The sequence below is a fragment of the Melanerpes formicivorus genome, unplaced genomic scaffold, assembly GCF_026170545.1.
Source record: "Melanerpes formicivorus ecotype bairdi unplaced genomic scaffold, bMelFor1.0.p_v2 SCAF_26, whole genome shotgun sequence".
Lineage (NCBI taxonomy): Eukaryota > Metazoa > Chordata > Aves > Piciformes > Picidae > Melanerpes > Melanerpes formicivorus.
In genome coordinates this window covers 2,451,266-2,468,306 of record NW_027142378.1, presented here as the reverse complement: position 1 = coordinate 2,468,306, position 17,041 = coordinate 2,451,266, and the positions used below count along the sequence as shown (strand labels likewise).

Below are 17,041 nucleotides of genomic sequence, written 5' to 3'. Positions count from 1 at the left end.
CTCCCTGAGTTGTGGGGGGTGGTCTCTTCTCTCTAGTATAAGATGACAGAAGGAGAGGAAATGGCCTGAAAATGTGCCAGGGGAAGTTTAGATTGGACATTAAGAAACATTTCTTTCCTGCAGGTGTGGTCAGAGATTGGAGGTGGTGGAGTCACCATCCCTGGAGCTGTTCAAGCAATGTGTGGCCATGGCACTTGGGGATATGGTTTAATGGCCGTGGTGGCGCTAGGTTGATGGCTGGACTCAGTGATCTTAGAGGCCTTTGCCAACCACAGCAAGGCTATGACTCTACAACATGTTAGCTTTGGAAGCAAGGTTTAACAAACACACCAGATGGGAGAGCAGAAGACAAGTCTGACAAGCAGTTTTCTGCCACTTAGTGCCCCTTCAGATTTCCTAATTTCTGCAGCTGTGCAATTCTGTTCCTCTCATCTGTCAGCAAGCAAGGACCCAAGCCTTGAAATCCACTTGGCAACTCCTTTCACTGCAAGGCAATCTCTGTTTTCATAGCTAACACACCACAGAGTTAAACAGAGGTGGAAATTCAGGCACCACCATGGACACTGCTGCAAAAGAATCATGACAGAAAAGCCCAGGTGAACTGTTGGGGCTTATGGAAGATGCATCAAATGAAGGTCATCATTCATCATCTCCCCTCTAGAAAGCTATGCCATCCAAGGAAGGCACATTAGCTCCTCTAGTCCAATTTCTACAATTCAATCATCACAGTTTCAAACCACAGCTCTAACATGTTATGAGGACACTGAGAAAGATAAATACTTGCAGAACCAGAAGCATCTATCTCTCTTCCTTCAAGCAAGGTAGTTTTGTGATTCATTTAAGTCAGGCAGTAGGCGTAATTTGCAGTCCCAAACCCCTTTTATGTGGCTTTGCTCCTCCTCAAACAAGTTATGATGTTCCAGCAACTGTATAGTAAATCATTGAATCACAGAATTGTCAGGGTTGGGAAGGACATCAAGGATCAGCCAGTTCCACTCCCCCTGCCATGGGTGGGGACACCTCACACTACAGCAGGTTGCACACAGACACATCCAGCCTGGCCTTCAAAACCTCCAGGGAGGAGGCTTCCACCACCTCCCTGGGCAACCTGTGCCAGTGTCTCACCACCCTCATGGGGAAGAGCTGCTTCCTAACATCCAATCTGAATCTACCCATTTCTAGTTTTGCTCCATTCCCCCCAGTCCTGTCACTCCCTGACACCCTCAGGGTGAGCTGAGTCTCTCCTCAGCTTTCTTGTAGCCCCCTTCAGATACTGGAAGGCTACAATAAGGTCTCCTTGGATCCCCTTCTCTTCTCCACACTGAACAGCCCCAACTCCCTCAGTCTGTCCTCATGGCAGAGCAGCTCCAGCCCTCTGCTCATCCTCATGGCCCTTCTCTCAACACGTTCCAGCACCTCCAGATCCTTCCTGTACTAGGGGCTCAACAATCAGACCAACACATTCATCCACCTGAATCCAGTAGGGGTTATTACCACAGGCAGGACCCCAGAGCCAATGAAGAAAGCAAAGCCACTGCCTTCCATAACCTGGACTTAGGTCAGGCTGGGTCTCCAAGCTCAGAAACAATGTGAAATTGTACTGCCAATTCCTGCACATTATTTTGTTCCTCAACTTCAAGAGTTTCAGCTCTAAAAAGACTGAGAGAAGTGGATCTGCTCACTGTGTATTGTATTTATAGATTCATTAGCAACTTAATTCTTAAGGACTAAGCTAAGAGAACATTATCATAGTATGGGTTGGAAAAGACCTTAAAGATCATCCAGTTCCAAACCCCCTGCCATGGACAGGGATGCCTTCCACTAGCCCAGGTTGCTCAAAGCCTCATCCAAGCTGGCCTTGAACACTTCCATAGAGGGAGCATCCACAACTTCCCTGGGTAACCTGTTCCAGTTTCTCACCACCCTCACAACCAGAGCAATGTTCCAAGCAAGCAATGAAAAGTCAGCAGAAGTCAAGACCTGTTTCTCAAACCTCCAAAACTCACATTCTTAAGAGGATCCTAGCAGCTTGTGGATGTCAAAGAGTAAGGTGGGCATTCAAGAATTGAAACCAAAAGACTCCCAAACACTTCTTACCCCTTCATGAAAGGGAAAAAGTTGCTGTTGTTGAATAGACAATTTTGCCACAGTAGAACCAACTCCTACAGCAAAACCCTCTTTGGTCTCCTAACATTTCCTTCCTCTAGTACCTGGCACAAAGGACCCTTAAAAGAACAAAGTTAAAAATCCAAACTCCTAAGAATTAGACTTTTGATGCCAGTTTAACTAAACAAACCCCATGGGCATGGACTACAGAGCCAAGCTCCTTTGTCTCCTGCCAGGTTCCACAAGCCGGGTACCCCAAGGACACGCAGTGCCCACTGAACCTGTCCAGCAAGGCTAAAAGAATTAAAGGAGCAAAGAAACAAATCTTACTTCTCTACAGCCTAACTTTTGTCAAAGGCTTTTGTTTGGAGAAAACTGTAATGAGCACTGCAGCAAACCTCAGATGGCAGCCAAAAGAATTTGAGAGAAGTTGCCTGGAGAAAGGCATCCGGGAATGGTATGAAAGAAATTGCTGTAGGGAAGACAAGCAAAAAGCTGAAGAAATGAAGATTGAGAAGGGCAGACCACTCTGATGGGAAAAAGAGGAAAAGTCCCTAAAAGAAGCTCTAACCATAGTGAATGTGACTGAAATGCAGAGCTGATCAAACTGATCACACACCACAGTGAGGATGGTGAGACACTGGAACAGGTTGCCCTGGATGTGTTCCAGCCCACGTCAGATGAGGCCTTGAGCAACCTGGTCTAGTGGAAGGTGTCCCTGCCCATGGCAGGGGGGTTGGAACTGGATGATCTTCAAGCCAAACCATTCTATGAATCCATAAGGTGAAAGTATAGTGCACTCTGCATGCACACTGAGGAGCCTCAGTCTTTGCACAGGCATGGAATCCTTGTGCTTCCCTTATGAACCTGGCCTCCCACCACTGCTTCCCTGTAAAACCCACTGAAGAATCCAAGCTCTCCATGAGGAGCTGGAAGCTGGAGGTCTCTGCTGCTGTGCATGTCTGCAAATTGCCTATCACCACCTCCCTCCTTTCAGTGCTGACCTACAGAAAGAGTTGGCACTCTCGGGGTGATTAGGGTCCTTTCACTCAGTAACGATCAGGAACAGGTCCTTCTGTTTTGTGCATTTCTCCCTTTGTCACTTATGCAAGACGGCAGCTAGGAAATTCCAACACCTCTAGTGGTGAGGGAGCTGGGGTAGAACCTTGGACTTGATGACCTTAATGACTCTATGAAATCCCACCTCTCCTCATAACAAAGAAACACCTGGAATTATGTCTTGCAAACGAGACTGCACTGTTACAACAGACATTTTTGCACAAAATCATGTTTAAGGAGCTCTGTGTTCCCCTCTTCTGCTGCTCTGTCCTCCCAGGCACTCACTCTCACCCCTCTGCTGCACCTTCCCCAGTTTCACACAGAGCGGTTCTGCTGCCTGGACCCAACCAGCAGCACAACCTCCAGCAGCAAAGGCAGCACAGCCCTGAGGGCAGCGTCTCTGCGGCAGCACAAAGCAGGCAGAAACTCTGCAAACTGGCACTGCCAGGCCAGCTCTGCACCTCCACAGGGGAGCTTAGGGAAATTACAGCTGACAGACGTGACAGAGTCTGTCAGAACTCCGTGTCCTGCGGGCAGGGATGCCAGCCGAGATGAATGCAGAAGTTCAAGCAGAGGTTTGGTTTCAAAACGTACTAATCCCTGGGCTGCTCTCACTCAGCAGATCACACTGACATCACTGGCCTCTCCTGCTCAAGGGACTTCTTCCTAACATGGAGGCTGGAGCTCCCACAGACATTTCTCACAGAATGCCAGTTTGCAAGGGACCCCACGGATCATCTGGTCCAACCTTTGCAGGTGACAGTCTAGTTGAAATGAGCTGGCCCAGCACCCTGTCAAGCTGGGTCTTCAAAATACCCAGTGTAGGGGAATCCACTGCTTCCCTTGAGAGATGATTCCCGTGTCTGACTGCTCTCATGGTGGCAAATTTTCTTCTGCACTCCAGTGGGAATCTCCCTGGCCTCAGAGCAAGCAGGAGCTGCGAGAGTGCATCCACTGTGGGATCAGAAACTGGGGGGGTATTTTTGGGTTTTAGAAGTGGAGCAAAGTCTAGGCACTACTTCTCCTCTACAGACTCTTCAAACTAGAGAAGGGCAGACTTAGACTGGATATGAGGAAGAAGGTCTTCACTGTGAAGGTGGTGGAACACTGCAAGAGGATGCCCAGGGAGGTGGCTGAGGCTCCTTCTCTGGAGATATTCAAGGTGTGACTCAACAAGGCCCTGGGCAGCCTGATCTAGGTGGGGATGTCCCTGCTGACTGCAAGGAGGTCAGACTGGATGACTTTTGGAGGTCCCTTCTGGCCTGGACCACTCTAGGATTCTATGTTTCTATGACTCTCTTCCCTTGAGTTTACAGCCCACCCTCCAACCCCTGTCACTGCTGTTTGTGTTTTTGTAAAACCAAGAGGTGGGGAACAGAGCTCATCCTGCAACTGTGAGACACATCTGACAGCCTGCCTCTCCCTTTGTACAGACTGTGTTACACTAAGCAAAGATCACAGCACAATGCTAAGCTATGTGTCAGGAGGCAATTCACAGCACTTTATTTCCAGCAAGCTATGGCATCCAGAAGTGTAGTTTGAAAGTAAAAGTATGACTCAAGTCCCTGACTCAAAATGAAAACCACAGGGCTGAGCCTCAAAGTTCCTTTGATCATATGCTAACAACAAAACACATCAGCAGAGGTTCCTTTTTCACTTGAGGAAAAAAATCCCTTTTCATTCCTGTCATAGCCAAGAGGAAGAAAAAGTGTTCCTCCTGAAAGTGCTCACTTCCAGTTTTCATTCACAGATTGCAGTGGGTTGGAAGGGACCTTCAAAGATCATCTTGTCCAACCCCCCTGCAGTCAGCAGGGACATCTCCAACTAGATCAGGCTGCTCAGGGCCCCATCGAGTCTGATCTTCAATGTTTCCAGGGACAGGGCTTCTACCACATCCCTGGGCAGCCTGTTCCAGCATCCCACCACTTTCACTGATGAGCTTCCTCCTCACACCCAACCTACATCTGCCCTGCTCCAGTGTCAAACCATTGCCACTTGTCCTATCCCCACAGGCCCTTCTAAACAGTCCCTGTCCCCAGCCTTCCTGTAGGTCCACTTCAGATATTGCAATGTAGTTATAAGGTCTCCCTGGAGCCTTCTCTTCCCAGGCTGAACAGCCCCAACTCTCTCAGCCTGTCCCCATAGGAGAGGTGCTCCAGCCCTGTGATCATCTCTGTGGCCCTCCTCTGAACCTGCTCCAGCAGGGCCGTGGCTCTCATGTTGGGGGTCCCAGCTTCATCTTAGTAAAAGATAAACCAAATGTAGACAATTCCCTGCATGCAGGAAACAAAAAGAAATTACACCTTTCCATCTCATGCAGTATTTCTCATGAGATGATGGTGTAATCATAGGAAGCTTCATTAAAATTCCCACTCTGATTCAGTATTTTCTTTCCTGCTACATGAGCTGACTGCGCTGCACACATGGAGCAGAAAGTGTCAGTGCTGCTCCCATACACCAGGAGCTGTCTGCACACAGGAAAAGCATACATCTAGGAAACAGTCAAAAACAAACCCAAACAACAGGAAAGCCAAACTTCCTGAAGCTCAAACTTCTTGGACTTCCAATGGGACTCAGGTTCACAAGCAACTTAGTGCTTCTGCAGTCTTACCAGTGACCTAATTTCTGACGTGATACGCCTCCAACAACATCTTTTCTGTCAGAAGCTGATAAAGTCTCTTCAGCGGAAGTTATTTAGTATTCTTTCATCTGTTAACCAGTGTCTGGAAAGTTGCCTGGTGGAAAAGGACCTGGGGGTGTTCACAGTAGTATCATAGTCAAGGTTGGAAGGGACCACAAGGATCATCTAGTTCCAATCCCCCTGCCATGGGCAGGGACACCCCACACTAGATCAGGCTGGCCAGAGCCTCATCCAGCCTGGGCTTAAACACCTCCAGGGACAGGGCCCCAACCACCTCCCTGGACAACCCATTCCAGGGATTCACCAATCTCATGGGGAAGAACTTCCTCCTCACCTCCAGCCTCAATCTCCCCACCTCCAGCTTCATTCCATTCCCCCTAGTCCTATCACTACCTGAGATCCTGAGAAGTCCTTCCCCAGCCTTCCTGTAGGCCCCCTTCAGATACTGGAAGGCCACAATTAGGTCACCTGGGAGCCTTCTCTTCTGCAGACTGAACAGCCCCAACTCCTTCAGTCTGTCCTCATAGGAGAGGTGCTCCACCTCCCTGGACAACCCATTCCAGGGCTTCACCACTCTCATGGTGAAGAACTTCCTCCTCATGTCCAGTGTTGCTTGACAACTGTCTGGAGGGATGTGCTTAGGTGGCCAAGAAGGCCAACAGCATCCTAGCCTGGACCAGCAATAGTGTGGTCAGCAGGAGCAGAGAAGTGATCAAGCTCCTGTACTCAGCACTGGTCAGGCCACACCTTGAATATTGGGTTCAGTTTTGGGCCCCTCACTACAAGAAGGGCATTGAGGGGCTAGAGTGGGTCCAAAGAAGGGCCTGGAGAACAGGGCTGGTGAGGAGCAGCTGAGGGAGCTGGGGGTGTTTAGTGTGGAGAAGAGAAGGCTGAGGGGAGACCTCATTGCTCTCTACAGCTCCCTGAGAGGAAGCTGGAGCCAGGTGGGGGTTGGTCACTTCTCCCAGGCAAGCAGCACCAGAACAAGAGGACACAGTCTCAAGCTGCACCAGGGGAAGTTTAGGCTGGAGGTGAGGAGAAAGTGCTTCCCACAAAGAGTAATTTGCCATTGGAATGTGCTGCCCAGGGAGGTGGTGAAAAAAGGATTGGATGTGGCACTTAGATCCATGGCTTAGTTGTTAGGAGGTGTTAGGTATTAGGTAACAGGTTGGGTGTTTAGTACAGAGAAGAAGAGGCTGAGGAGAGATCTCATTGCTCTATCTGAAAGGAGGCTGGAGTGAGGTGGGGGTCAGTCTCTTCTCCCTAGTATCAGGCAATAGGATGAGAGGAAATGGCATACGGGGAAGTTTAGGTTGGAGATTAGGAAAAATCTCTTTCCTGCAAGAGCAGACAGGGATTGGAAGAGACTGCCCAGGGAGGTGGTGGAGTCACCATCCCCAAAGGTGTTCAAAAATGTGTGGACATGGCACTTGAGGACAGGGTTTAGTGAGCCTGGTAGGCTTAGTTTGATGTTAGACTTCATCTTAGAGATCTCTACCAACTAAACCCGTTCTGTGATGCCATGATTTATAAAGCAAAAATGCTTTAGTAGTGTCATTGTCTCCCATTACTGATGTAAAGCCATGATATTATTTTGCAAGGATTTTTTAATCTAAACCAAAATCAAACAGACCAAGAACCTGACACACTGAGCAAAAATAGAAACCTACAGCTCCTGTTCATACTTTAGTTTACTTTAGGTCAACAACAAATTTCCACTTAGCTGAAACAACCACTGCCAAGCTCTGTTCCTAACACCCATGGTAGAAGAGCAGATATTCTACTTCACAGAGAAACTGCTACCAAAAAAAGAGACAAAGCTTTTAACAACCATCTAAAACCATCTCAATGCAGCTTTGGCAGGCTGTGTGTGCATGCATATTACTGATAACATAACAAAGGATTAGTGACAAGGCAAGAAGTTAACACTGGGATTATAATGGTGTATGGAGACAGGGGAAAACAGACTAAGGCTGCTCCCAAAGCAGAAATTGCAGCACTGTGTGAGCTGTGCTAAAATGAAGCTAAGTTTCTTTAGCTCACCAGGCTTGCCATCTCACAGGTGACAAAACAATACACAGCTGCAGGGAAACAAAAGCTTTATCTGCTCACAGCTGAGGGTGACCAGGAAACTTCTCTCACCACCCAGAGGAAAGGCATAACTGTCCCAGGTTAGACATCAGCATTCATCATCTGGCAGTGCTGGGACACTGCAGCTTCAGCTGAGCACTACACCAAGGGCTGTGGCACTGAGTAACCACTTGTTTGAATTCAGGAGCACTCAATGCATTCCCAGCTCAGTTCAGGATGCTGACATACAGAAAACATGTACATCAAGGTGGAGAGTCAGCACCCACAGCCCACTGCAGAAAAACAAGTGAGAGGCAACTTGCTCTTAGAGCTCTTAGCCATGAGGGTGGTGGAACACTGGAGAAGGTTGCCTGGGGAGGTGATTGGGGCCCCATCTCTGCAGATATTCAAGCTGAGGCTCAAAAAGGCTCTGGGCAACCTAATCTAGTGGAGGATGCCCCTGGTGATTGCAGAGGGGGTTAGAATACACAACCTTCAGAGGTCCCTTCCCACCCAGACCGTTCTGTAATTGTATGATTCTAACAACCTCTTTGAAGAGCAGCATTGCAGAGAGGCAGGGGCTGGACTCTTCTCCCTGTTAACAAGGGATAGGACGAGAGGAAATGACCTCAAGTTGCACCAAGGGAGGTTTAGGTTGGATATTAGAAGAAACTTCTACACTGAAAGGGTTCTCAAAGGCTGGAAGAGGCTCCCTTGGGAGGTGATTGAATAATCCCCATCCCTGGGGGTGCCTCAGAGGGGCAGAGATGCGGTGCTGAGGGATATGGTTTAGCATCAGACTTGGAGAAAGGTTGGACTTGATGATCTTTAAGGTTTTTCCAATCAAAACAATGCTGTGACTGTAAATAACATTCACAATCACCAGCAGCCAATTGCAGGAGATAGAGGAGCAAATGTTCTATCTAGGGAAACATCCCAAACGTCTCTGCAGACACTGCTAAAATTGCCTCTGCTGTCTCCCAGCCTGCAAAAGGTAGGCAGGGGAGGCCTTATTGCTCTCTACAGCTACCTGAAAGGAGGTTGTAGCCAGATGGGGGTTGGTCTCTTCTCCCAGGCAACCAGAACAAGAGGACACAGTCTCAAGCTGTGCCAGGGGAAGTTTAGGCTCAAGGTGAGGAGAAAATTCTTCCCAGAAAGAGTAATTGGCCATTGGAATGTGCTGCCCAGGGAGGTGGTGGAGACACCATCCCTGGAGGTGTTAGGTTGGACTTGGTGATCTCTGAGGTCTTTTCCAACCTGGCTGATTCTAAGAAAATCACTTATTCTCATTGTCCATGTAGAGCTGATATTAGCACCACTAGAAGATAAACACCCCACCAAGCATGCAGTGCCCTCAGTGCACATGAATGTGTTTGAAGAGAACGCTGTCATCTGCTCTACTTCCAAACCCCATTTTCATTTCAGCTCCCTGGAACAAGCTTGTTGACAAAGTACTAAAAGGTTATTCTCATTAGTGATTATTTTAAGTAGGCAGAACAGGCCTTTCACTAATAAACCTGATAAATTAACTAGCTGTCTGTTGCGCAAACAGAGAGGAGCCCTTCTGCTAAAGTAGTACAGGAGTAAGAGACAGCAGTTGAATGGGAACAGAAATAGGGAAGCACAGGGGCACAGACACAGGATTTGCCAGTGCAGCAAAAAATGAGTTCAGGAAACAGCTTTTGGTCAAAGATAAAAAAAGCCAAAACAAAACAACAAAACCAGCACCAAAAAGCCAAGCACCAGCACCAACCCCCAAAGCCAAGCACCGGCACCAAACCCCAACCCCAAACCCAAAGCAAAGCACCAGCACCACTTTTGCCCATCCCCAGCAGAGGAAGTACCATTAAACAGATCATACAGGGAATGGATTGAAGCTTGAGGAGGGGAGATTTAGACTGGAGATTAGGAAGAAATTCTTCAGAGTGAGGGTGGTGAGACACTGGAACAGGCTGCCCAGGGCAGCTGTGGATGCCTGCTCACAACCAGATTGAGCAATCAAGCTGATCACACACCACAGAGAGGGTGGTGAGACACTGGAACAAGTTGCTCTGCCCACACTGGATGAGGCCTTGAGTAACCTGGTCTGAAGGAAGGTGTCCCTGCCCATGGCAGGGGGTTGGAACTAGATGATCTTCAAGGAAGGACCCTTCCAAACCAAACCATTCTATGAATCTATGAACTCTATACATGCCCAGAAATCCCAGGCTCTGGTCAGTAACTCATGACAGCAGCCCTGTACCTCTAATAGTTCTCAAGTGTATGAGACTGCTGCTCTTCCCTTTGATGGTGGCAGAGCACAGGAACAGGCTGCACAGAGAGCTTCTGGAGTCTGCTTCTCTGGTGGCATTCAAAATCCATCTGGGTGTCTTCCTGGGTGTACTCTGGATGATCCTGCTCTACGAGGGGGTTGGACTAGATGATCTTCAGAGGTCCCTTCCAACCCCTACACCATTCTGTGCTTCTGTGACCAGTCACTGCTTGGGCAAAAATTCCTATCATCACATTCCAGCTGTTCAAAGAGGAAAAACAGCTGAAGCCTTAGTTGAATGTAACAACAGATTAAAATAACCCAACAGAGCTACCAGGCTTTCCAGCAAGCTTGCTTCTCTTCTATAACAAGGAAATACAATGAAATAGCTGGACAAGGATGCTACTGATCTACTATTTAACTATATTACCTATTTCTGCAACTTTCAGAAGAAGCTAACAACCAAAATCACCACAGACACAGGAACAACCTTTCCTTAACTACATGAGAAGCAAGGAGCCACAGAGGGATGAGCCTCATGTATTAGAATGAGATGTTTGCTTTCTGCCTTTCTCCTCCACTTAGGACAGTTACAGTTACCTACAAGAAAATAAAGTCTGCTTTAAAGAATCAGTTAGGAGAATAATGTGGTTGTAACATGAGTTACCCTTCAGGTAGATCTGACCTAAAGTACTATGAGACAGATTGGATGAGTCTGCACTACAGGCTGGTTTAGATCATAGGATCGTAGAATTGTCAGGGTTGGAAGGGACCTCAAGGATCAGCCAGTTCCAACCCCCCTGCCATGGGCAGGGACACCTCACACTACAGCAGGTTGCTCACAGCCACATCCAGCCTGGCTGCAAAAACCTCCAGGGATGAGGCTTCCACCACCTCCCTGGGCAACCTGTGCCAGTCTCTCACCACCCTAAAGGGGAAGAACTTCTTCCTCACATCCAATCTCAATCTACCCATTTCTAGTTTTGTTCCATTCCCCCCAGTCCTATCACTCCCTGACACCCTAAAAAGTCTTTCCCCAGGTTTCTTGTAGCCCCTTTCAGACACTGGAAGGCCACAATAAGGTCTCCTGGGAGCCTTCTCCTTTTCAGACTGAATAGTGAATCTCTTATGCTTCTTAACCTACTCACCTCTTCCCTGAGCTCCATCACTTCACCCTGGAGCTGTGCCAACCAGCTAAGCAGGTCAAAAACCTGCTCACACCTCACATGCCCATAGTGTTGCCCCCTGTTGCCTGTAAAAGGCTGTGGTATTCCTTACAGCCTGTGGCACTTTGGTAGGTGCAGAGAGCACCTCTTCCAGGTAGCCACCATAATGCCTTCAGTAAGACTGAAGCACCTTGATGGTGCCCACACACCCTGCTCAGTGAAGTGACTTTGAGCCACTTTCCCCAATGATCCCAGTCTGCTGCATGCTGGTTCAGTTGACTGAAAGCTTTCCTAGATGTCTCCTGGAGAAAGCTAAACCACAGGCTCCCATCTACAAGTCACAAAATGCACTCCAGCCCCTGGGGACACGAAAAGGTTTCGAACAACTTCAAAACCCAGGCACGAAGGCAAACATCTGCTCCAGAGGACATGATTAAATCTAGTCTGAAGTAACCCTGGAACCACAAAGATACAGGGACATCCACACATCTCCTAGTGACTCATTCCTGAAGTACAAATTAATTGTTAGTCTAAACACAGTCCTAAGTGCTTCTGGCAATGCTGCCACTACAGATACAGATCCAAGAAAACATGCTGCAGTCGCATGCAAGAGCTGGCAGATTCCTTCCATCAGTTCCAAACCCAGGAAGAGAAGAGGATGGTTTTGATTGGGTATTGGGAGAGGGAGGGGGAGGGAATGTGCCACAAATTCAAATTACCAAACTGATGCAGTTCTTGTCTCATAGAAGAGAGAGAGGACTGACGCCTAAAAATACATCAGGGTGAATGCTGGGACTGAGAAAGTCATTCAAAGCACAGGACAAAGCTGTTAGGAATAAAACCAAACCAAAACCCAAAACTAGCAACTCATCAGAAGGAAATTTAGCCTGGAAATTGTGATGGCTCCAATAAAAATGATAGCTGCACCCAAAGAGTGGCTGTCAATGGCTCCATGTCCCAGTGGAGGCCAGGGACAAGCGGAGTCCCTCAGGGATCAGTCCTGGGACCTGTCTTGTTCAACGTCTTTGTGGGTGGCATGGACAGTGGCATTGAGTGCCCCCTCAGCAAGTTTGCTGATGACACCAAGCTGTGTGGTGCAGCAGACAGCTGGAGGGAAGGGAGGCCATCCAGAGGGACCTTGACAGCCTGGAGAGGTGGGCACAAGCCAACCTCATGAAGTTCAATAAGAGCAAGTGCAGGGTCCTGCATCTGGGTCGAGGCAATCCCAGGCACAAATCCAGGCTGGGCAGGGACTGGCTGGAAAGCAGCCCTGAGGAGAGAGACTTGGGGGTGCTGGTGGATGAGAAGCTCAACAGGAGCTCTCAATATGCACTTGCAGCCCACAAAGCCAATCAGATCCTGGGCTGCATCAGGAGAAGTGTGGCCAGCAAGTCGAGGGAGGTGATCCTCCCCCTCTACTCAGCTCTGGTGAGACCCCACCTGGAGTACTGCCTCCAGTTCTGGAGCCCCTATTACAGGAGGGATGTGGAGGTGCTGGAAGGTGTCCAGAGAAGGGCCACAAGGATGATCAGAGGGCTGGAGCACCTCTCCTATGAGGACAGACTGAAGGAGTTGGGGCTGTTCAGTCTGGAGAAGAGAAGGCTCCCAGGTGACCTCATTGTGACCTTCCAGTATCTGAAGGGGGCCTACAGGAAGGCTGGGGAAGGACTTCTCAGGATCTCAGGTAGTGATGGGACTAGGGGGAATGGAATGAAGCTGGAGGTGGGGAGAGGGAGATTCAGGCTGGAGGTGAGGAGGAAGTTCTTCCCCATGAGAGTGGTGAAGCCCTGGAATGGGTTGTCCAGGGAGGTGGTCAAGGCCCCATCCCTGGGGGTGTTTAAGACCAGGCTGGATGAGGCTCTGGCCAGCCTGATCTAGTGTGGGGTGTCCCTGCCCATGGCAGGGGGGTTGGAACTAGATGATCCTTGTGGTCCCTTCCAACCCTGAATGATACTATGATAATCAAATGAGTGAGAATCTGGAGTCACTCCCCAGCCAACCAGTTGAGATAAAAATCTAACAAGCTTCGAGCAGGGGCGCCTCCCCACCCCCTCCGAGCAGGGGCCCCTCCTCACCCCTTTCAGGCAGGGGAGCCTCCCCACTCCCTTCAATCAGGAGCCTCTTCACTTGGACGTGATTACCTGCAACAGCCAACATTTTCTTTTCCACAGTTCAGAAGGTCGTTACGCTTCCAGCCCCACGGGGCTGGCATGCTGAACTGGCTAGGCTTGAATGCACAAAATGCCAGACAAAAGCAGGACACAGTCAATTCTGCACCTGGCTTCTGGTGAGCCAAACCATGCTAAGCACCGTGGTAGCTCAAAAATGGGAAGCTGACAACGAAGCTAAAGGTTTTTCTTTTCTGCAGGTTCAATCCATCATCCAGAACTTACCCAAACTGACAGAAATACTACAGCATCACAGTATCACCCTGGTTGGAAGGGACCTCAAAGATCATCAAGTCCAACCCAGTTAAGTCACATTACTCAAGTCTTCCAAATTACTCTGGAAGCTCCCTCTCCTTCCTGGCCCCTGTCCAGAGTTAAAGGTTCAGCTTGAAAGGAAAGTCTCTGCTCACCTCACTTTTCTCATGGTGTCAGCATCCCACCTCTCTGAACTTGCCCTCTGAATTTACTGCTTTTGAATGAGTAAGCTAAAAAGAAACAAGGCAAGTACAGCCCTGGTAATTCCACTGCTGCACTTTGCTTCTCAGCTGCCTTTCTGAGGAATTACTTGAACTGTAAGGTTAAGACAACAAAAATACTGACTTCTCTCCAGGCCCTTCCCTATTAGACTCAACATGCTGCCCATGTTCCACACTCTCCCACCTACTTGGATTTGATGATCTTTGAGGTCTTTTCCAACCTTATTGATTCTATGATTGATTCTATTTCTGAGATTAAAAAAGGGCTACAGTTTTAGGGGGGGGGAAAGCACAGACTGGGCTTTTTTGCTGTAGTCATTTGAATAGATGCAGTGCTCTCCCAGAGCTCTTAAACCTTTCTTAGTGCTCTTCTTCTAATGAAGAGTAAAAATACAATTTTCCCTAAAAAAGGAGGCTTAAAGCAGTTTGTTGCACACACTTTGATAAGAAATGGTGGCAAATAAAATGGGTGATCACTTCTGGCACTACCAGCTTCAGGTCAAATTTAGAGCAAAGCTAGCTTTAATAAAAGAAGAGCTGAAAACTAACAGCAACATGGCAATGGCAGAGGCTAGCTAGTTACAGATTCACACATTGCACTGGGTTGGAAGGAACCCTCAAAGGTCATCTTGTCCAGCCCCACTGCATTCTGCAGGGACACCTCCAAGCAGATCAGGCTGCACAGAACCACATCAAGGCTGACCTTGAATGTCTCCAGGGATGGGGCCTCACCCACACCCCTGGGCAACCTGTTCCAGTATTTTAGCAACCTCATTGTGCAGAACTTCCTCCTGATGTCCAGCCTACATGTGCCCTGCTCCAGTTTCAAACCACTGCCTCTCATCCCCAGCCTTCCTGTAGCTCCCCTTTAGGTATCAAAATGCTGCTCTAAGGTCTCCCTGAAGCCTTCTCTTCTCCAGGCTGAACAGCCCTAAATCTTTCATCCTGTCTTCACAGGAGTGGTGCTCCCACCCTCTCATCACCTTTGTTGTCCACTCTGGACCTGCTGCTCTAAGAGTATTTTATACCTGTTTCTCCTGAGCTCCTTCTCAATGCTGCCTTTTCTTTGTATCACTCCTCTCTAAAATATCCCCCTCAGAGGGTTAATGAAAGCTGGCAGAACTATCTGCATCCCAAAGCAATGAAATGTTCCTGTTACTTTACCTTCATCAGCTCACTCTCTCAAAAAAAAACCCAAACGCATAAGAACAAGAAGACCTAAACCCCAACCCTACAAAAAATAACCTTCTTCCCCCCTGCCCCTGCCCTCTGCCTTGAATTAAGGGAAGCTTACAAGCAAAAAAAACTTATGTTTCAAAGTTCTTCTGCAATGTTTTGGAAAAAGGAGCTATCATAAATCAAGCCTGATCTATATTGTTCCCTGACTGTAAACACTGACACAGCCTCACCCACCCAAAACAAACAGAAGAACTCCAGCGCTGACAATCTCATTTCACTGCAATCTGTCAGAAGGCTGACAGAAGGGCAATGTCCCACAGAGCCAGGTGACCAACAAGCTTTAATAACTCAAAAAATCAGCTGCAAAGCATTATTTCCTATGCAGCCATGGGAAAGGAGGACCTCAGAAAGTCAGCTGGGGACAAGCAGGTAATGTCAAGTGAAAGGAATAGGAAAAAGCCTTCTACAGAGACCTGGTGGAGTAAGAGTTGGTCAGGAGAGTCTAATAAGGCAGTATGGAGTAGTCTGCAACTGTGGAGGGCCAGAAGAGTGAGATGAAGGCAGAACCTGGTGAAATTCTCCACTGCCAAATTGATAAAGGTGTAAGTTCACTGAGGCAGCAAGAGTTTTAAATCATTCAAGAGCAACACCTATCATGTTCCAAACAAAACCCAGGAATGGCTTAGGTTGGAAGGCAACTCAGATATCATCTGCTCCAAACTCCCTGCCATGGGCAGGGACACCTCTCAACTAGACTCAGCTGCACAAGGCCTCATCTAACCTGGTTGTGAACACCACCAGGGAGGAGGCATAAACAACCTGTCTGGGCAGCCTATTCCATAGTCTCACCACCCACATACTGAAGAACTTCCTAAGATCCAGTCTAAACCTACTCTCCCTCAGCTTAAAACCATTCTCCCTGTGTCTAGACACCCTTTTGCAAAGTCCATCTGCAGCCTTCCTGGAAGACCCCTTCAGGTATTGGAAGGCAGCTCTAAGGTCCACCTGGAGCCTTCTCTTCTCCAGGCTGAACACCTCTAGCTCCCTCAGCCTGTCCTCAGAGGAGAGGTGCTCCAGCCCTGGGATGATCTTTGTAGCCCTCCTCTGGCCTTGCTCCAACAGCTCTGTGTCCTTCTTATGATGAGGACAGAGTAAAAAGGTTACAGAAATTAAGATATGAAAGGGTAAAGGATAAGATATATAGAGGTTAAGAATACAATCTACCCTCTAAATCCACAGAGCTTCCTTCTTCCCCAATTAGAAAATATTTTACAAGAACTTAAGTTTCAGGCCAACTTATTTGAGTAGCTTTCCAAGAAGGAACAGACATTTTTCCCAGGTCACCATAAAAATAGCCAATATAGTATGAAGCAGCACTACATGACAATACCCATTACAGTCTTTGCAACATCAGAGTGAAGTTTGAAAGGAGGCACCACCTACCCTCTTTGAAACAAATCCACATTGAAGAACTTGTGGAGCTCCACGGAGAATTCTACCATAGCCTGAACTTCACTCATGTTTAGGAGGATGAAGAAGTCAAAACTTGTCAGCACCTTAGTTACTGCAAACAAACAGAAAACAAAAGTGGGTTTAGAACACAAGCTGGGGATAACACCTGGGCTAGTCCTTTAAAAGAGCAATGCTACACACAACTTTGCACAGCTTCCTTAAATACGCAGCCCCTGGGGTAAGCAAGAATCTAGGATGTACCAAATCCTGCCCACAGTAACTTCTATCTTTGTTTTGAAGGAATCAAATTGTTATCAGAGGAGTTCCACAACACACCATCAGCATAATACAATCCTGGCACTCACTGATACCTACAAACTGCAGCTCGGCTCGGGTACTTGGCTGGAGATGGAAAAATACTGCCAACAAGGAGAGACTGAGCACAGGCTGCTTCCAGCCCTTGCTGAAGCAGA

General features: G+C 48.1%; 1 protein-coding gene across 3 annotated transcripts in view; it reads right to left on the bottom strand.

Moving 5' to 3' along the window:
- Positions 1-17,041, bottom strand: part of FAM135A (family with sequence similarity 135 member A) — a 110,826-nt gene that overhangs the window by 68,511 nt on the left and 25,274 nt on the right. For all 3 annotated transcript variants that reach the window (XM_068153442.1, XM_068153443.1, XM_068153444.1), the window contains exon 3: positions 16,560-16,680. In XM_068153442.1, coding sequence (XP_068009543.1) covers positions 16,560-16,636 — 77 coding nt within the window. In that variant the 5' untranslated portion in view covers positions 16,637-16,680. The remainder of the gene's footprint in view (positions 1-16,559; positions 16,681-17,041) is intronic.